Source organism: Erythrolamprus reginae, chromosome 2, assembly GCF_031021105.1.
Source record: "Erythrolamprus reginae isolate rEryReg1 chromosome 2, rEryReg1.hap1, whole genome shotgun sequence".
Classification (NCBI taxonomy): domain Eukaryota; kingdom Metazoa; phylum Chordata; class Lepidosauria; order Squamata; family Dipsadidae; genus Erythrolamprus; species Erythrolamprus reginae.
This window is the reverse complement of record NC_091951.1, coordinates 5820508-5842451: the sequence shown is the minus strand read 5'-3', so window position 1 is coordinate 5842451 and position 21944 is coordinate 5820508. Positions and strand designations below refer to the sequence as shown.

The following is a 21944-nucleotide window of genomic DNA, read 5'->3' as shown; positions in this document are numbered from 1 at the left end:
TCAGATACTGACTTTTATCATTAAATGTTCCTTAGTATTTAGATCTGGTCTCAAGATGATAATGTAGCACTTGGGGAAGAAGATGCAGCCCAGCAGGCCAGCACCAGAAGCCAAGATGGAGAAAACTTGCACGGCCACCATGTATTTCCCTTTGGTGCTCATGTAAGTGGGTAGGAAGGAGATCCAGACACTGCAGAAGACCAGCATGCTGAAGGTGATCAGTTTGGCTTCATTGAAGGCCCCAGGCAAGTTCCTGGCCAGAAAAGCCACAATGAAGCAAATGACAGCAAGGAAACCCATGTAGCTAAGAACAACATAAAACATGGTGACAGAGCCTTCATTGCATTGAAGGATGATCTCGCCAGGCTGGGAATGTAAGTCAGAGTCAGGAAATGGTGGAGAAACTCCCAGCCAAATTGAACAAATTATCATTTTTCCAGAGGAACCAGAAATGATGATGGAGTTGGCCAAGCTCTTCCCCAACCATCTCCTCACCCTGTCCCCTGGTTTTGTGGCCAGGAAGGCCAAAACTACCATGATTGTTTTGGCTAACACACAAGACACAGCTACTGAGAAGATGATGCTGAACATTGTTTGTCGGAGAAGGCAGGTGGCTTTCCTTGGTTGGCCAATGAAGAAAAAGGAGGACAAGAAGCAGAGCAAGAGGGAAACCAGGAGGATGTAGGACAGGTCACGGTTATTAGCTTTGACAATGGGAGTTTCTAGGTATTTAAAGAATATGACTAAAATAAGGCCTGTGGTTAGAAACAAGAGTACAGCAAAAGAGATCAGGATGATGCCCAAATTTTCTTCAGAGGACAGGAAGGTTATTCTTTTGGAGATGCATTGGATTCTGTCATCAGTTGGATATTTATCATCTGGGCAATTGGTGCATTTTTCAGTATCTGAGAAAACAGTAAGTAATATTATTTTTATAGCCTCTCCTTTCCTGTTCCAAGAAAGACCTTCTTTGGATGACAATTGATACTGAGAGACAAGAAACCCATAGTAATTAGTAAATCAAAATATAGACATAGAAAAAAAGAAAAAAATATTCTGATTTCTAAACCATTTAAAACCAGTAGGCAGCTTACAGATCAGTTTTTGAAAAGACACAATATACAGTGGTACCTCATCTTACGAACGCCTCTTCTAACGAACTTTTCAATATACAAACCCGGTGTTTAAGATTTTTTTGCCTCTTCTTCTGAACTATTTTCACCTTACGAACCCAAGCAGCTGCTGCTGGGATGAAGGGGTTTCTTTTTTCCCCCCTTTTTTCCCCCTTTCCCCTTGGAGTAGGAAAGATTTTGCAGAGAACAACGTGCTTGCAAAGGCACTGAAAGGATGACTTTTGAAGAAAGAAAAGGGAGGGGCTGCTTGGAGTAGGAAAGATTTTGCAGAGAACAACGTGCTTGCAAAGGCACTGAAATGGTGTCTTTTGAAGAAAGAAAAGGGAGGAGCTGCTTGGAGTAGGAAAGATTTTGCAGAGAACAACGTGCTTGCAAAGGCACTGAAAGGGTGTCTTTTTAAGAAGGAAAAGGGAGGGGCAGCTTGGAGCAAAGATTTTGCAGAGAACAACGTGCTTGCAAAGGCACTGAAACGGTGTCCTTTGAAGAAAGAAAAGGGAGGGGCAGCTTGGAGGAAAGATTTTGCAGAGAACAACATGCTTGCAAAGGCACTGAAAGGGTGTCTTTTGAAGAAAGAAAAGGGAGGGGCGCCCCCCCCCCTTGCCTTTCTCCCTTCCCACTCACCCTTTAGCCTAGCCTTGCTTCTTCCTCCCACCCCCTTTAGCTGCTCCTCCCTGCCCTCTGTTCGCCTCCCTTCTAAAGTTTGGGATTTTCCTGAAGGATTTGCACGCATTATTTGGTTTTACATTGATTCCTATGGGAAACATTGTTTCATCTTACGAACTTTTCACCTTACGAACCTCCTCCTGGAACCAATTAAGTTCGTATGATGAGGTACCACTGTATATAAATACTGTTCTGGTTTCTGGTAGAAATTTAACAATTACAAATAACTCTTATTAAATGCATTATATCATGAATAAAGAAACTCCATTTATTTCTCTGCTCTTCTGGAATTCAAACACATTGTATACAGGCACTTGGTCCGTTATCTCCCTTAACTGCATTTCTCACATTCCTTCTCCTTCTCCACTTAACAAGATTTATTTTCCTAACAGCATGATTTCTAAAACAGCAGCCTGACTGTTAATCAACACAGAATACTTTTGCTTACTGGAGAGCAGCAAGAGAAACATCCATTTTTTCTCTTCGGCAACGTTGAAACTCCCCCCTTCTTCCCCACTGACCCCATGACATGCCAAATACATCACTACAGTATTTAACCCAATCCTCTCCTTAATTAATTAATTAATACAAATTATTAAAAAGTACTAAATACTGAAAATTACTTTTAAAAACCCCATCTATAGTCATATACATTCATCCAATTCAATCATTCATAGTAATAGGCCAAGAACAATCTCATCACTCATGGCTCCCATGCCCGCTGCCATAGCAATGTTCCCTCTATTTATTTATTTTTTGGTATGTGCAGAAAAATAAAGTGATTGAGTGGCACATTTTCATTCCTTTTTATTTATTGAGTGGCACATTTTCATTCCTATTTATTTATTGGATTTCTATGCTGCCCCCTCTCTGAGGACTCGGGGCGGCTCACAACATATAACAAACAATATACGATATCTTGAATCCAATTAATTAATTAAAAATCTATAACTCCAAAAAAGCATTTTAAAAAGTCATTGCATACACTCAACATTCTCTCAATACATTCATTGGCCGGAGGCAAGGATCTAATGGCCCCAGGCCTGGCAGCATAAATGAGTCTTCAGACTCTTATGGGAGGTGAGGAGGGTGGGGGTCCTCATGTCTTTTAACATGCTGATCTCTGAACTCTTGACTGGCAAACTCTATTCTCTGGCTATAACACTGCCAATGAATTCTACAATATATTCTTGCTCAAAGTAAAAAAAAAACCTATTAGGCTACAAGTACCACTCATAACTACCATAACCAAGAAAAACAACCTACCCATCTCAATAAGGAAACCACAGTTAAAACAAATCCCTCTGGTGGAAAACAAAAAAGGCTATGTAGCCAACTTCAAAACCCACTACAAAAATATATGCCACCAAATAAAGATAGAATGTTTCAACTATCACAGCAAACAAGAGGAAAACCTCATGCGCACCAAATCATAAACCAATCAATTACTCTTCACCTAGTGTTCTGTCTGGGTTCCCCCAGACGCCAACACCAACTAAAAAGAGTAGCCAGACACGCTGGTAAAAAGCAAAGTCATTTTATATCTTTGAAAACAAACACAGATAACAAAAACTGTTCTTACAAACTGGAATGCTGTGAAGCTTCACAGAAGAGTCACGATGGCCAGACAATACAACAGGCTTCTTGCTGGCACACACACCACTGTAGATAATAAAACTCACACCTCCCCCAAGTTTTCAGCCTTCGAGGCCACAAGCCAGAATCAGAGACGCCAAGGATCGAAGCAAGGTCACAGGACTCCCAAAGATAACTCTCCACTATACAGGAAGGGCGGGCCTGCCTTTCCAACCTTTCTGAGGAGAACCACACCCAAACCCAGCTGTTGCCTATTAGGGATGGAAATACCTGGCTAATTGTCCCCTTCTTTGTGCTGCCCTTCTCTGCCTCATATCTATGATGGCTTGTGCATTCTCATCTAATGACTCCAGGCTACTCGCTGGGGAGAGCTCCCCCCCCCGGGGGTCTCAGGCTGTTCCCCCTCCTCCTCGTCCTGACATTCCTCTTCCCCATCTGCCTGGTCCTCCTCCTCCTCCTGTTCCTCGTCCTCCCCCTCTGAGCATGGAGCCGGCAGAGTTCCAGCCGTTCCCTGAGGAGCCTCAGACTGAATCATAACACCTAGAAACTAACAATCTACTCTCTGACAAATAATTTCATTTCAGGAAAAAATTGTCTTGTAACCTGCAACTCCTTCACTGCAAAAACATGTGGACAACACATCTCGATCAGGGCAAATCAATAGATGCAATTTACATAGACCTCTGTCTATGTGATTCATGATAAACTACTTCTAAAACTGAAATCCTACAACAACTCAGGATCCCTACATGACTGGATAATTGCAATCCTATCAAACAGGAAACAAGTTGTCAAAATAGGGAGCACTATATCTAAACCTGTTCCGGTTAACAGTGGTGTACCCCAAGGCAGTGTACTAGGACCAACAATCTTCATACTCTATATAAATGACCTTTAGGATGACATTACAAGCAGCTGCGTTCTCTTCGCTGACAATTTAAAACTCTTCAACACCACTGACAACACAGCTACCCTCCAAAAAGACCTTGACTTTGTATCAGAATGGTCAAACATCTGGCAACTCCAAATCTCAACCAAAAACTGGGATCCCCAAACTACGGCCATTTATCTGGCCCGCCGCCAGCCGCCTCCATCTGAACATAAACATTCCCCTCACAATCCCTCCAGGTATCAGCGACAGGAAGAGTGGAGGCACAGAGAACGTTCACTAACCAATCACCTTCTAGGATTCATCACTTTGATCAAATGTTCTGGTTGAATCCAATGCTCTTTCCTCAGGTGTCACTCACCTTCCTGTGTGGAGATGGTCCCCTCCGGACAAGGAACACAGTCATAACAGCAGATTGGTTCTTCTTTCCGAGCCCGCTTTACAAATCCAGGGTGACAATTGTCCACACATATGGACTGAGGCAGAGACTAAGCAGAAAAACAAAATTCATTTCAAAATATCTGCCACTTTTTTATTTATTAGATTGATTAAAATAAAATGAAACTGTCCTTATGTGAAGACGTTGCAGAAGTTGGTGATAAATTAATGGCTTGCCACACTATCTGTTGTGGTTAGCTCTGGCCCAGCTCCTGCCCCAAGGACTGTGGATGTGGGGGAGACATCCACATACTGCAGGCCTGTTTTGTCCCCGGTGGAATCTGCTGATGAAGGCTCCTCTGACCAAGAAGACATGAGTGACAGGGAGGAGGAGAGTGGGGCAGACAGCTCAGAAGGAGATCAATTATCTAGCTCCTCCTTGGATTCAGAACAAGAGTTAATGATACAGCCATGCATGAGGAGAGCGATGCATAGGCAGCAACAACTGAGAGATTATTATCAAAGAAAATGAGGCCACCTGTGGTTGGGTGGGGCTGTGGTAATTAGTGAGGCTGCTATAAATAGCAGCCTGTGGGTTTGGTCATTGTGGAGGATTATCTGATCGTTGTGTTTCGTGACTGCTTTACTGACTTTGATCTTTTGTGTGCTGATTTCCCCCCGCTTTGAAACTAAACCAGGGCAATGTGTGTTTCACTTTGTGGAAGAAGAAGGACTGTGAATTGCCTCACAGCTGCAAGCTAAGTATCACAGAACTGATAAGGGACTTGTACAAATTACCAGTTTGTTTGGAGATGAGTGCTCTTTGCTATACCAAAAGAGGGCTTGGTTTCAGTGAATTTCATTATAAAGAAAATTGTTTTGAATTTTCAAACGTGTGTGTGTCTGAAATTTGTACCTGTGAATTTTTGGGAGGAGTCTACCAGAGAGCCCCACAGAACACTATCTATACAAGACTTGATGGCTGTATATATTTGGAGGGGTGAATTCCAGGATGGAGCACATTCTTTCGATTGCATTCCACCAGCGCGGAAGTGAAGAAGGAACCTAGCCACGCTGGCACAATCTGATTGGGCATTATGACCAGCTGTGGGTGGGGTACAACAAAGGATGTGAACTTTCAACTGAGGAAACCTCAGATTCAGGTTTCTCCTTGTGGGTGCCAGGAGGGCTCTGGAAATAAATTGGAACTTTGAAGAATACTTTGATTTAGTTTATGATTTGGTTTGTATGTTATCTGGAACCTTGACACCTTAAGAAAGAAACTTCTGAGCAGTTCTGGAAAAGCAGATCAGGAAAAGGCTTCTTCTGGACTACACAAAGTATAGGTGACATCTCACCCTCACATAAAGTATATTATTATTATTATTATTATTATTATTATTATTATTATTATTATTTATTAAATTTGTATGCCGCCCCTCTCTGTAGACTCGGGGCGACTCACAACAATATTGGCAAAACAATGTAATACAAATCTAATAATTTAAACTAAAAACCCATAATTTAAAAACATGCACACAACACACCATACATAAACAATATAGGCCTGGGGAAGTTATTTCAGTTTCCCCATGCTTGACGGCAGAGGTGGGTTTTAAGGAGTTTACGAAAGGCAAGGAGGGTGGGGGCAATTCTAATCTCAGGGGGGAGCTGGTTCTAGAGGGTCGGGGCCGCCACAGAGAAGGCTCTTCCCCTGGGACCCGCCAGACGACATTGTTTAGTCAACGGGACCCGGAGAAGGCCAGCTCTGTGGGACCTAATCGGTCGCTGGGATTCGTGCGGCAGAAGGTGAGATCATCCAAGGACATGGGGTGAGTTGTCATCAGTACGCTGATGACATCCAGTTGTACATCTCCACCTCGTGTCCACTCAGTGAAGCAGTGAAAGTGATGTGCCGGTGTCTGGAGGTTGTTAGGGTCTGGATGGGTGCCAACAGGCTCAAACTTAACCCCAACAAGACACAGTGGCTGTGGGTTCTGCCTCCCAAGGACAATTCATCTGTCCATCCATCTCCCTGGGGGGAAATTATTGACCCCCCCTCAGAGAGGGTCCGCAACTTGGGTGTCCTCCTCGATCCACAGCTGACTTTAGAATATCACTTTTCAGCTGGGGGCAAGAGGGGCATTTGCCCAGGTTCGCCAGGTGCACTAGTTGCGACCCTATCTGGGCAGGGAGTTTCTGCTCAGGGTCACTCATGCCCTTATCACCTCGAGGTTCAACTACTGCAATGCTCTCTAATGGGGCTACCTTTGAAGAGCATCTAGAAACTGCAAATTGTGCAGAATGCAGCCACGCGAGCAGTTATGGACTTGCCCAGACACGTACATATCTCTCCAACACTCTGTGATCAGCACTGGCTGCCAATTGGTTTCTGGACTCAATTCAAAGTGTTGGTTATGACCTATAAAGCCCTACATGGCATCAGGCCAGAATACTTGTTGGACCACTTCTGCTACATGAATCCCAGTGACCAATTAGTCTCACAGAGTCAGCCTTCTCCAGGTTCCATCAACTAGACAACGTCATTTGGTGGGACCTAGGGGGAGAGCCTTCTCTATGGGGGCACTGGCCATCTGGAATCAGCTCCCCCCAGAGATTCATACTGCTCCCCGCCCTCCTCGCCTTCCGTAAGAGTCTTAAGATTCACTTATGCCGCTATTAGATTCTTGCTGAGTGAATGGAATGATTATTTTTTAAATGGATTTTTTTGGGGGGGGGGGAGATTTTAAATTATAAATTGGATCTAAGATACTGTATAATGTTTATTATATGTTGTAAGCTGCCCCGAGTCCTCAGAGAGGGGCAGCATAGAAGTCCAATTAATTACTAAATTAAATATGAAAGTTATGATGATGATATATCTTCATTGGAGGTTTTGACCAGAGATGAATTGAGATTGACTGGCACAACTGGAAGCCCTTCATGGCACCGGACCAGATTATCTCAGGGACCGCCTTCTGCTGCACGAACCCCAGCGACCAGTTAGGTCCCACAGAGTGGGTCTTCTCCGGGTCCCGTCAACCAAACAATGCTGCTTGGCAGGACCCAGGGGAAGAGCCTTCTCTGTGGCAGCCCCGGCCCTCTAGAACCAACTCCCCCCAGAGATTAGAATTGCCCCCACCCTCCTTGCCTTTCGTAAGCTCCTTAAAACCCACCTCTGCCGCCAGGCATGGGGGAATTGAGATACTCTTTCCCCCTAGGCCCTTACAATTTTATGCATGGTATGTCTGTATGTATGTTTGGTTTTTATAATAATGGGTTTTTAATTGCTCTTAGTATTGGATTATTATTGTATGCTGTCTTGTTATTGCTGTTTGCCGCTCTGAGGCTTCGGAGAGGGGCGGCATATAAATCCAATAAATAAATACATGAATGAATGAATGAATGAATGAATGAATGAATGAATGAATGAATAAATAAATAAATAAATAAATAAGACGAATTAGAAGAATATAGAAGAAGGCAAGAAAGGAAATAGATGAGAGATGTACAACCACAAGAAGAGGAAAATGTCTTCAAATGTATATGTTGTTAGGAAATGTTATTCTTGTGGAGCTAAGGGTCATTTACTTATCTAATACTTATCTAATGTTTTATTTGTACAAATTACCAACCTATCATTGTTTGACAAACTAAATAAATGAAATATATATATATTTACAGGTAGATTCGATAAAGAGGGTAGAAAACATTATTTTAGATTCTAACTATTAGATTTGTATATACAGTGGTACCTCGAGATACGAGTTTAATTCGTTCCGGACCTGGGCTCTTAAGTCGAGCAGCTCTTATCTCGAACGACTTTTCCCCATAGGAATTAATGTAAATAATTTTAATTGGTTCCAGCCCTCAAAAAACTCACAAAGTTAGTCTAAATTATGCAGAAAGACATGTTTTTAATGAAGAAATGTACATGTACATATAAATGAATAATGAAGTTTCTTTCACTTAACTTGTAAACTTTCTTAAACTTTTAAATTTACATATGTTCAACTTCTCTGCCACCCAATCCTGTAGGACAGAGGTCCCCAACCCTTTTTGCACCAGGGACCGGCTTTAAGCGATCAAGAGAGGAATGGGTGAATGAATGGACGGAGGGTGGGAAGGAAGGAAGGAAAGAGGGAAGGGACAGGAACAGAGGAAGGAAGCAAGGAAACTTATGAAAGGGGAGAGTAAGAGGAATGAGTGAAGGGAGGGAGGGAGGGAAGAAGGTGGGAAGGAGAAAGAAAAGAAGAAATAGAGGAAGGGAAGGTAAAAGAGAGAAAGAAAAAGAGCAAGAAAGAAAGCAAGAAAGAAAGAAAGGGGGAAGGGACAGGAACAGAGGAAGGAAGCAAGGAAACTTATGAAAGGGGAGAGTAAGAGAGGAATGAGGGGAGGGAGGGAGGGAGGGAAGAAGGTGGGAAGGAGAAAGAAAAGAAGAAATAGAGGAAGGGAAGGTAAAAGAGAGAAAGAAAAAGAGCAAGAAAGAAAGCTGCAAGCACCCCCCCCCCCCGAGCCCCCCAGGCCGGCTGCAACCTTTTAAAACACGCGCGCCGCTTCGCAGCTGTCTCCTGAAGCCGAACACGGAAGTTAGCGTTTGGCTTCAGGAGACAGCTCCTTGGCGCTTGTATCTCGAATTTGGGCTTGTAAGTAGAACAAAAATATCTCTCCCCTCCCAGCTCTTATCTCGAGTTGCTCTTAAGTAGAGCAGCTCTTATGTCGGGGTTCCACTGTATATTGTTTTTATCATTGCTGTAAGCCACCCCGAGTCTGCGGAGAGGGGCGGCATACAAATCTAATTAATAATAATAATAATAATAATAATAATAATAATAATAATAATAATAATAATAATTTTAAAAAAACAGAATGTTAGCAATGATAACCAACTATCAAATCTAAGTAGCATTTCATTACAAACTGACCATCATTATTTCACTTGTCAAAAGGGACTTTTGGGGTGGGTGGTAAAGGTAACTTTCAGTCCTTCATTTTTCTAGGTTAAGGCGTTATCTCATATAGGACAAGTTCCATTTTGACTGAACAGCTTAGATCACCTTCCTAGCAGCTGGAAGCCTATCCAAGTGGGGTGAAATAGAGGGATAAATAACTCTGGTCATATATGTGCTTATTTGTTTGTTTGTTTATTTTGTCCAATACACAATGAGGGTTTTAGTGGGTATATATCTATATACACATAGTAAAATACATGATGAAGGTTATAGAGGAGATACTCATAGTAAAATATATCTAAGAAAACGTCCAAAGATACTTCACCAGAAGAGCCCTTCACTCATCCACTCGCAACAGAATACCTTACGAAAATAGACTAACTATCCTGGATCTTGAAAGCTTAGAACTGCGACGCCTAAAACACGATCTAAGTATTGCCCACAAGATCATATGCTGCAACGTCCTTCCGGTCAATGACTACTTCAGCTTCAACAGCAACAACACAAGAGCACGCAACAGATTAAAACTTAACATCAACTGCTCCAAACTTGACTGTAAAAAATATGACTTTAACAATCGAGTTGTCGAAGCGTGGAACTCATTGCCAGACTCAGTGGTGTCAGCCCCCAGCCCCAAACATTTCTCCCTAAGACTCTTCACGATTGACCTCTCCAAGTTCCTAAGAGGCCAGTAAGGGGCGTACATAAGTGCACTGATGTGCCTATCGTCCCCTGTCCAATCTTCTTTCCTTATCTCATATCTCATACATTTTCTCTCCTTTCCTCCAACCTCTCTTCTTTCTTACTTTCTATCATTATATATATTACTTAACGTATATTCTCCTTCATATGTATTGTATATTGGACAAAGAATAAATAAATAAAAATAAATAAATAAGATATAATAATAGAACATATCAATGAAAGAATAGAAGAAGAGATATAGGAATAGAAGAAAGGTATAGGAGATACAGGAGAGCAATGGGACAGGGGACGGAAGGCCCTCTAGTGCACTTGTACTCGCCCCTTACTGACCTCTTAGGAATCTGGAGAGGTCAACCGTAGATAATCTAAGAATAAAGTGTTGGGGGTTTGGGGATGACACTATGGAGTCCGGTAATGAGTTCCACTCTTCGACAACTCGGTTACTGAAGTTATATTTTTTTACAGTCAAGTTTGGAGCGGTTAATATTAAGTTTAAATCTGTTGTGTGCTCTTGTGTTGTTGTGCTATTTAAAACTATCTGAGCCTGCTCTTTCAGGGGACATTAACACCAACTATATAGTCAGAAAAGTTTTCAATATGTTCAAGCACCTTGTTGAGCAACTTTAGCTGTGAAAGAGCATCTTGGTTGATAATAAATCTCTGTCTTTCAAAACTTCCCAGTTGCTCTTTGATGGGATCCTTCTTGGGGAAAAGCAACCAACTTATGATATTCAGATCTGCTGCTACATTTCCATTTGGGTCCAAGTATAGTTTCTCCCAGGAAAAATTGCAAAATTCATTCTTCTCCAGAAAGGGATGGAACTAGAATTGAAATATCCAGGAATTTTGAAAGCAATTTTTAAGCTTCCTAAAAAGAGGAGCAATTTTAAGCTCAGCCTGTGAACAAGAGATCTCCAGTCCTCCATTCACTATTTGCTGAAATAGAAATAGTACTTAGATTTATATACCACATCACAGTGTTTGTACAGCCCTTTCTAAGTGGTTTATATAATCAGCATATTACCCCCAACAATCTGGGTACCCATTTAACCAACCTTGAAAGGATGGAATGCTGAGTTAACCTTGAGCTGGTCAGGATTGAACTCCTGGCAGGAAGCAGTGGGTTAGACAGGAATACTTGAATTGTAATGGCTGCACCACCAATACAGCCACTGCACTACCATGGCTAAATGCAAAAACTGAGCCGCCATCAGACTGAAAAGCTATAATTGGATTCCTGTAGTGAGGAGGAGTTAAGCTAAATGCTTGCAGGTTTAGCTAAAATTTATGAATACAAAATTCTATCATGCTAATTTCAAACCCATATGCCCAGGAATTTATTTAAAATGTATATATTTTAAATAATTTTATAACAGTAGTGTCCTTCACATTGTCAAAAAGAATCAGAACTCCAAATACAAACTGAAAAACAAATTATCACAGATAATCCCTACTCGGTCAAGGACCTCAAAGTGCTAATAACTAATGACTTAAGTGCCAAAGCCCATTGCAACAACATCGCCAAGAAGGCTTTAAGAATTAGAGGAGGAAGGAAGGGGCACACTTCCCTATTCTTGGTTTGAGGTGATAAGGTTGTCCATTTGTTGTTGTGGGATGGTGGTCTGGCAGGTGTCAGTTTGATGTTGTGAGATGGTAGGTTGAAAATTAGACCGGAAGATGTGGGGAGAATTATGGGTTTTGGGTTTGATGCTTTATGTGTGGTAATCTATGTAAAGGTTTGTTTCAACAAGTTCATAGCGTCTCTTGAGTTCTGCCCGTAGTTCGCGAGAGCGAATACGTTGGAGGAGAGAAAGATCTGGTCTGGATCTGAGTTTCTTGAAGGACTTTGTTATTTCTGGCAATGTGGTTAATGGTCTTGATGAATTGCTGTTTTATTTGTTCATTTTTGCATACTACTTTGCAGAAGCGGGGAGCTATTGAGCCATCGTTATACTTGTGCTCAGGTCAAATTCTGGTAACTTCCAAAATGTCTTCTTAGGTGATTGTTTGTGCATGTGAGTGATGGAGGTGGATGATATTTCTTATTCTTGTTATATCTGATTCATGGCTTTCATCAAGACCAAAGAGGATAGCATTCTGTTAATCTAATCCTATGTAGCTTCCACTCTGGCAATCTCACACTACTTACCAGAGCCTATAAAACTTTCTCCAGACCCATCCTAGAATATAGCTCATCTGTTTGGAATCCATACCGCATTTCTGACATTAATACCCTCGAAAATGTCTAGAGATACTTCACCAGAAGAGCTCTTCACTCCTCTACCCGTAACCGAACACCCTACAAAACTAGACTTACAATCTTGGGTCTAGAAAGCTTAGAACTAAGACGCCTCAAACATGATCTAAGTATTGCCCACAAGATCATATGCTGCAACATCCTGCCTGTCAGGAAAATTTCAGCTTCAACCACAACAACACAAGAGACCACAACAGATTCAAGGTTAATATTAATCACTCCAAACTTGACTGTAAAAAATACGACTTTAGTAATTGAGTTGTCGAAGCGTGCAATTCACTACCGGACTCTGTAGTATCATCCCCTAAACCCAACACTTTACCCTTAGACTATCCACGGTTGACCTCACCAAGTTCCTAAGAAGTCAGTAAGGGTCGTACATAAGTACAACAGAGTGCCTATCGTCCCCTGTCCTATTGTCTCTCCTACATCTCATATATCTTCTCTTCTATTGCTATATCTTTTCCCGCTATTCTCTCATAATTATATTTTACTCCTTTGTTTTCTCCTCAATTCTCCCTTTAATACATTCTATCTGATTATATCCTCTACAACCCTCATTGTGTATTGGACAAAACAAATAAATAAATAAATAAATAAATAAATAAATATCAAACTATAATTGTCACAGTGCCTGCTCTTTGGAACACAATCCCGTGAACTAAATCTGGCATCAGCTTGGCCAAAACTGTTGTTTTTAGTTATTTATTTTATTTATTGGATTTGTATGCCGCCCCTCTCCGTGAACTCGGGGCAGCTAACAACAGTGGTAAAAACAACATGTGATAATCCAATACTAAAAACAATTAAAAACCCTTGTTATAAAACAAATCATACATACAAACATACCATGCATAAATTGTAGAAGCCTAGGGGGAAAGAATATCTCAGTCCCCCCATGCTTGACAGCAGAGGTGGGTTTTAAGGAGCTTACGAAAGGCAAGGAGGGTGGGGGCTATTCTAATCTCTGGGGGGAGTTGGTTCCAGAGGGCCAGGGCTGCCACAGAGAAGGCTCTTCCCCTGGGTCCTGCCAAATGGCATTGTTTAGTTGACGGGACTTGGAGAAGGCCCACTCTGTGGGACCAAACCGGTCACTGGGATTCGTGCGGCAGAAGGCGGTCCTGGAGATAATCTGGTCCAGTGCCATGAAGGGCTTTATAGGTCATAACCAACACTTTGAATTGTGACCGGAAACTGATCGGCAACCAATGCAGACTGCGGAGTGTTGGTGTGACATGGGCATATTTAGGAAGGCCCATGATTGCTCTCGCAGCTGCATTCTGCACGATCTGGAGTTTCCGAACACTCTTCAAAGGTAGCCCCATGTAGAGAGTGTTACAGTAGTTGAGCCTCAAGGTGATGAGGGCATGAGTGACTGTGAGCAGTGAGCCCCGGTCCAAATAGGGCCGCAACTAGTGCACCAGGCGAACCTGGGCAAACGCCCCCCTCGCCACAGCTGAAAGATGCTTCTCTTTTTATATAGAACAATGGTTACCCTACATGGATATTGGATTTTTTTCTAAATAGGAACGGAGTTTGATGGATCCCTGTCAGGACCCCGTACCTGCCATGGCTCTAGCCTTGGAGTCTCCAATCTCTTCGCTTTTCTCCTCCTATATATTGATGAATATGCAACATTCAAGGCATGGGCCAGAGTCCTAACAACACTATCAATACGGTGTTCATTTTTTATTTTAATTCTGTTCTTTTTTTCTTCCATGTCCAGTGGTGCTACCTGGGTGCATCGTCTCCGGCCCTTGACAGAAAGGACAGGCTTTGAAAGAGAACAGTGAAAAGACTGGTCTTCAAATTCGGAATCCTTAAAAAGATTGGGTTGAAAGGTGTCTTTGTTTGGCCATTTTTTTTCCTGAAAAGCAAATGTCCAAATGCTATGGATATATTTGAAATGTGTATGCCTTATCATTTTTAATTTATCCACAATTGTGGTGATCCAGACTTTCCCTTCAACAGGTCCTGACAAACCTTCAATTGTTAAATGGATGTGCTGAATTCTATCCACAAGGGAAGCAAATTCTATGAAGTGAACAAAGACATTGACTTCTTTCCACTTAGAGATGGCATTTCTGAGAGGTTCTGTAGGTCTAGCCATTGAAAATTGGTGTGAGATAACGACACAAATTCCATTTCTGACCAGCATAGGAGTGAAGGTTCTCATGAAATTCTCTCCCTCTTCTGTGTCTGGTAGAAAGAGACCAATCAAAATCCATCTGAAATAGAGGAGTACTTGGACAATTCCTGAGTATTGGAACCCATTTTTGGGGAGCATCTGGTGGAAAAAAGGAATTTGACTTTTATCACTCAGAGCCTCTGAAGCAATTCCATAACTGATCTGAAGAAGCAATAAAGAATAGTGTAATATATATAGATAGATCAGACAAAGTCCAAAATGTAAGCGTTTAACATGTCCAGTGTGGTTCTCACAAACATATTAGAATAGTCTATTGTTATTAACCCTTATGCCATATCAAGATAAAAAATACAAAATTTATTTATTTATTTATTTATTTATTTATTTTTATTTATTTATTTATTTATTTATTTATTAGATTTGTATGCCGCCCCTCTCCGTAGACTCGGGGCGGCTCACAACACAATAAAACAGTTCATAACAACTCTAATAATTTACAATTTAAAATATTTTTAAAAACCCATTTTTAAGCAGACATACATACAAACATACCATACATAAATTGTATAGGCCCGGGGCAGATATCTCAATTCCCCCATGCCTGACGACAAAGGTGGGTTTTGAGGAGTTTACGAAAGGCAAGGAGGGTAGGGGCAGTTCTAATCTCTGGGGGGAGCTGGTTCCAGAGAGTCGGGGCACCACAGAAAAAGCTCTTCCCCTGGGGGCCACCAACCGACATTGTTTAGTTGACAGGACCAGGAGAAGGCCCACTCTGTGGGACCTAATCGGTCGCTGGGATTTGTGCAGCAGAAAGCGGTCTCGGAGATATTCTGGTCCGATGCCATGAAGGGCTTTATAGGTCATAACCAACACTTTGAATTGTGACCGGAAATTGATCGGCAACCAATGCAGACTGCGGAGTGTTGGTGTAACATGGGCATTTTTGGGAAAGCCCATGATTGCTCTCGCAGCTGCATTCTGCACGATCTGAAGTTTCCGAACACTTTTCGAAGATTATTAGCAACATTTAATATAATCATTTCTCTAATCTGGAGTCTAAAATACTGCTCTTTCTGTTTTCTAATAAAATTGACATTCTTCTTATCTCTAGAGCAGAGTAAATGAAACTCAGTTCATAGAAACATAGAAACATAGAAGACTGACGGCAGAAAAAGACCTCATGGTCCATCTAGTCTGCCCTTATACTATTTCCTGTATTTTATCTTACAATGGATATATGTTTATCCCAGGCATGTTTAAATTCGGTTACTGTGGATTTACCAACCACGTCTGCTGGAAGTTTGTTCCAAGGATCTACTACTCTTTCAGTAAAATAATATTTTCTCATGTTGCCTTTGATCTTTTCCCCAACTAACTTCAGATTGTGTCCCCTTGTTCTTGTGTTCACTTTCCTGTTAAAAACACTTCGCTCCTGAACCCTATTTAACCCTTTAACATATTTAAATGTTTCGATCATGTCCCCCCTTTTCCTTCTGTCTTCCAGACTATACAGATTGAGTTCAATTAAGTCTTTCCTGATACGTTTTATACTTAAGACCTTCCACCATTCTTGTAGCCTGTCTTTGGACCCGTTCAATTTTGTCAATATCTTTTTGTAGGTGAGGTCTCCAGAACTGAACACAGTACTCCAAATGTGGTCTCACCAGCGCTCTATATAAGGGGATCACAATCTCCCTCTTCCTGCTTGTTATACCTCTAGCTATGCAGCCAAGCATCCTACTTGCCTTTCCTACTGCCCGACCACACTGCTCACCCATTTTGAGACTGTCAGAAATCACTACCCATAAATCCTTCTCTTCTGAAGTTTTTGCTAACACAGAACTGCCAATGCAATACTCAGATTGAGGATTCCTTTTCCCCAAATGCATTATTTTACATTTGGAAACATTAAACTGCAGTTTCCATTGCTTTGACCATTTATCTAGTAACGCTAAATCATTTACCATATTACAGACCCCTCCAGGAATATCAACCCTATTGCACACTTTAGAGTCATCGGCAAATAGGCAAACCTTCCCTACCAGACCTTCCCCTATGTCACTCACAAACATATTAAAAAGAATAGGACCCAGAACAGACCCTTGTGGCACACCGCTTGTAACCTGTCTCTGCTCAGAATACTCACCATTAACAATAACTCTCTGATGTCTATGCTTCAGCCAGCTTGAAATCCACTGAACTATCCAGGGATTAAGTCCAATCTTCACTAATTTATCTATCAGCTCTTTATGTGGAACCGTATCAAAGGCTTTGCTGAAGTCCAGATAGGCAATATCCACGGCACCACCTTGATCCAACACCTTTGTGACATAGTCAAAGAACTCAATGAGATTAGTCTGACACAATTTGCCTTCAGTAAAGCCATGCTGATTTGGGTGCAATAAGTTATTGTTTTTTAGATGCTGATTTATCCTCTTTTTGAGTAGAGTCTCCATCATTTTAACTACAACTGATGCCAAGCTAACTGGCCTGTAGTTACCAGCTTCTTCTCTACTGCCCTTCTTGTGGATAGGCACAACACTGGCCATTCTCCAATCCTCAGGAACATCTCCTGTTAACAGGGATTGGTTAAACAAATCAGTCAGGGGGGTAGCAATGACAGATCTGAGTTCTTTAAGAACTCTGGGGTGGATGCCATCTGGACCCATTACCTTATTTATCTTTAATCTTTCAAGTTCTTCTAAGACATCGGCTTCTAAGATCACTGGAGCTGAATGCGTACAGCTGGAAGCAATGCTATATCCCTCTATAGTATTATTTTGTGAGGTGTCTTTTGAGAAAACTGAACAGAAGTAGCTATTGAAATGGTCAGCGATCTCCTTATTCCCATCAATGCATGTATTATTCCCGGTACTAAGCTTTGTGATGCTGCAGTTTTTCTTCTTCCTATCACTAATATATCTGAAGAAGGTTTTATCCCCCTTCTTTACAGATTTTGCTATTTCTTCCTCTTTTGAGGCTTTAGCAGCATATATTATCTGTTTCGCCTCCTTCTGTCTCATTTTATACACCTCTCTATCAGCTATACTTCCAGACTCTTTATACCTCCTATAGGCACCCTTTTTTTCATTGGCTATAGCCCTTACATCATTGCTAAACCATAGCGTTTTCTTCTTCCTTTTACCTTTAGTTACTTGCTTTACATAAAGGCTTGTGGCTTTTAAGATGGCCTTTTTTAATACAGTCCACTGGGTGCTCGCTCCTGCCATTTTATCCCTCCCCTTTAATTCATTATTTAAATATTCCCCCATTGCATTAAAATTTGTTTTTCTGAAATCCAATACTTTGGTTGCAGTATAGGATTGCTCACAATCAGTTTTTACATCAAACCACAAACATAGATGGTCACTGCAACCTAAATTTTCTCCCACCTTGACCTCTGAAACCCAATTCCCATTTGTAAAAACTAAATCTAGAATATTCTCCCCTCTAGTTGGTGTCTTAACTAGCTGTGCCAGAGCTGCTCCTGTAAAGGCCTCTACTATATTCTTACTTTTGCATGTAAGGGCACTGGGGATATTCCAGTCAACATCAGGCATGTTGAAATCACCCATAACCACAATATGCCAGGGGAGATGGTGAACTCCCCAACTCTGGACACCTTCAAGAGGAGATTGGACTTCCATTTGGCTGGGGTGCTGTAGGGTTTCCTGCTCAGGCAGGGGGTTGGACTCGATGACCTAACGGTCCCTTTCAACTCTATTAATAAATAAATAAATAAATAAATAAATAAATAAATAAATAAATAAATAAATATCTCCCTTTACTGCCATTAGGGTAATCTCATCCACCATCTTGTTGTCATGTTCCTCAGATTGCCCTGGAGGCCTATAGATCACCCCAATTCTAATGACAGAACCGTCTTTATTTTGCATGCAAATACAGAGGGTCTCCAGATCTTTACATGTAGTTTGAATTAGTATTGTTTTTAGACTTTCTTTAACATAAATGGCTACTCCACCTCCCCTTCTCTCTATTCTATCCTTCCTATACAGTGTATATCCTGGTATGGATATTTCCCATTCATTAGAATCCTTAAACCATGTCTCAGTTATGGCAACCAGATCCAAATTATCTCTAGATATTATGGCCATTAACTCACAGAGCTTGTTGCTCAAGCTTCGAGCATTCGTGTACATTACCCGAAGAACATTATTTTCATTATTAGTTTGCCCCTTATCATCAACAACTACATCTATTTTATTTACAGCTCCCTTTTCATAAGCTTCCAGAAACTGATTTATCCTCATTGGTCGGGGACAGAAATCCTCCACATCTGGTACATCTGTGTCCCCTTTACCTAGTTTAAATGCCTGTCCAAAAAAGTTCTGAATTCCTCACCGAGCACCTGGGTAGCTCTGTATGATGGATGTAAACCATCCCTCTTAAACAACTCCCTATTAGACTACCTACTGACATCATGACTTACATAACCAAAACCTTCAGTTTTACACCACTGCCTTAACCACACATTAAACTCTCTGATACAACTTGTTTTACCCTCCTGGCCACAAACCGGTAACACCTCTGAGAAAGTCACTGAATCAGTTATTTTACCCAGCTCCACACTTAGACATTGAAAATCTCTTTTTACTACATTAACATTTCTCTGGGACAAATCGTTTGTGCCAAGATGCACCACCACATCAACTTTATTACCTTTACTCACAGCCTTGACAATGTTTGTAATCCGCCTCCTGTCCCTGTGGGCAGTGGCTCCTGGAAGACACCCCATCACCTTCACCACATCCTTCCTCTGTCCCAAATCAACACCTCTGACAATCGAGTCACCCACAAGAACATGTGTCCTCTCTTTATTTCTACTAACTGGACTTGGTTTGGTGACACTATGCACCTCATTTACAACAACTTCTCCTTTGAACATCCCCTCATTCTCCGCCTGAGGGGCCTTGCTAATATCTACAACACCCTTACTATTTAAATCCGCAAGAACATTATAGGAATTGGATACAGAGAGACCAAAATTGTTATGTTTTTGTTCAACTGCACGTAATCTTCCTGAACCAACAGTTATCCAAACAGCCCTCCTCCTCGGGGGGCGCTGTGGAAGTGGAGGCTGCACACATGGCTGCATTACAGCACGTGCCTGGGACAATCTTTCCACTTCTGCCTGCAAGCTACAAACTAAGGACTGCAATCTAGAGATCTCGCCATCTAACCTAGATGTCCTAATGCAAAGAGGGCAGTACCCCAAGTTCCACAAGGTACTACGGAACACAACAGCCAAACAAGTGTTACACTGCACCAAGCCAATCATCTTAACAATGTATTGAAATACAGGTACTTAGCAAGAAAATGAACCCCTATTGCTACCAAACTTTGCTGATTTTGGTTTATAGTTATATAATAACCTCCTCCCTGAATTCAAAAACACAATCAGCCAATAGAATTTCCCCTTACAGCCAGTTATATCCTCTCCCCCTTGAATTCAGAAATACAAACTGTAAAAGAGCACTAGTTATCTATCCTCTTTCTCTGTGTTCTGAAAGTGAAAGTTCTGAAAGCACTTCATTTTAGAGATGTGCTTAAATGTTCCATATTTAACATTGTGTCCAGCTGCTCAAGTCTTGCTCAAGTAAATGTTTAGGCCTCCTCCCTATTGTGGATCTCAATACACAATGGCCATGGTGTAAAGATATCATTGACTCAAATACCCAACAACGAACAACCTGCTCACTTTACAAGATAGAGAAACAGACAAACAAACCTGTGGAATTTTGTAGGTGCCTGCTAATGTTGACATCTGAATGGAGATGTCATCAAAAGATCCATCAAGAAGAGCCATCAGGTTGTCCTTCTTGCCACAGCTGTAGTTGGGAACGTTGGCTTCCCCAGTTGAGAGCATGTCCAGCAAGGCATCTGAAGTTCCAAGGGTGCTCAAATAATTGTCATGGATGTTGTAGCCAAGTGTGAGATTGTACAAAAGCTGAGAATTCTTGTTGACATTTTGAATGGCAAAAATGAAGCATAGGATTATTGCTGGATCAGTAAATGAACTACTGTAAAAAAATGTTCATGTTAACATTATCTCTAACAACAATATATGTTCATTTATTCCTCTTTTTTTCCACGTCCATTCAGTCTTAACCTAAAAGAGTTCCAAACAAGAAGTAAGTTATAGTCACCATTGTCAGTGTTGGGAAGGTGGGATGAAGATTTAACATTCACAAATATATCGTTATTTGTAATAATACCCATTTTTAATTTGTACAATTACCAAGATTAAAAATCATTCAATCATTAAAATAGAATCATCAGCAAAGAGGACTTGTCATAAGTGACGCAGAAAAGCAATTCTAAGAATCTGGATAGGTCAACTGTAGATAATCTAAGGGTAAAGTATTGGGGGTTTGGGGATGACACTATGGAGTTCCACGCTTTGACAACTCGGTTACTGAAGTCGTATTTTTTACAGTCAAGTTTGGAGCGGTTAATATTAAGTTTAAATCTGTTGCATGCTCTTGTGTTGTTGTGGTTGAAGCTGAAGTAGTCACAGACAGGCAGGACGTTGCAGCATATGATCCTGTGGGCAATACTTAGATCTTGTTTAAGATGCCTTAGTTCTAGGCTTTCTAGGCCCAGGATTGAAAGTCTAGTCTCGTAGGGTATTCTGTTTTGAGTGGAGGAGTGAAGGGCTATATAAGTGAATATAAGTGCTATTGCTTTGCTATATAGGACTAAGTGAAAGAAAAGAAGAAGAGTGGTAGAACTGCAAAGGGAGAGAATGCAACTCCATCCCCTTGAATGACTTACGAGGAAGCTTGAGTATAAGGAGCTGTGTTGAAAGACAGCATTATGTGGGATGTTATTGTGGCAATGGAAACTACATCAATGAGGTGGTCTCCTGGCCTGTAATAGCTCTGTAATTTTCTTCCCTCATTTTCCTCCAAACGCAGCAAACATTTCATTCTCAGCTTCCCAGAGACTGGCTGGGACATCAGCAAAAGCAGAAGCAGAAGGAAGAGATCCATAATTCATGGGGCTGAATCAATCCCCTTCCTATCTCAAAGAAGAACAAGAGAGTCCAAAGAATTCAAAGCACTCTCACAAGAAGAAAATGAGGGTGACTTTCTTGACTGAGAGAGAGAGATAAACAGAACTTCACCTGGAAAGGAGAGAAAGGAAAGACACGTTCAAGAAGCACAGTCCCTGAATGTCCCAAAATTTGGGCCACATGAAA

General features: G+C 41.4%; 1 protein-coding gene across 1 annotated transcript; it reads right to left on the bottom strand.

Moving 5' to 3' along the window:
* On the bottom strand, nucleotides 1-21735 carry LOC139158700 (vomeronasal type-2 receptor 26-like). The gene is made up of 6 exons (XM_070736028.1): nucleotides 21518-21735; nucleotides 20472-20763; nucleotides 14138-14923; nucleotides 10926-11138; nucleotides 4643-4769; nucleotides 1-905 (listed from the first exon to the last, which is right to left on the bottom strand). Exons 1-6 carry the CDS (start codon nucleotides 21733-21735, stop codon nucleotides 1-3), a joined length of 2541 nt encoding a protein of 846 aa, XP_070592129.1.
* Nucleotides 21736-21944: the final 209 nt, after the last annotated feature.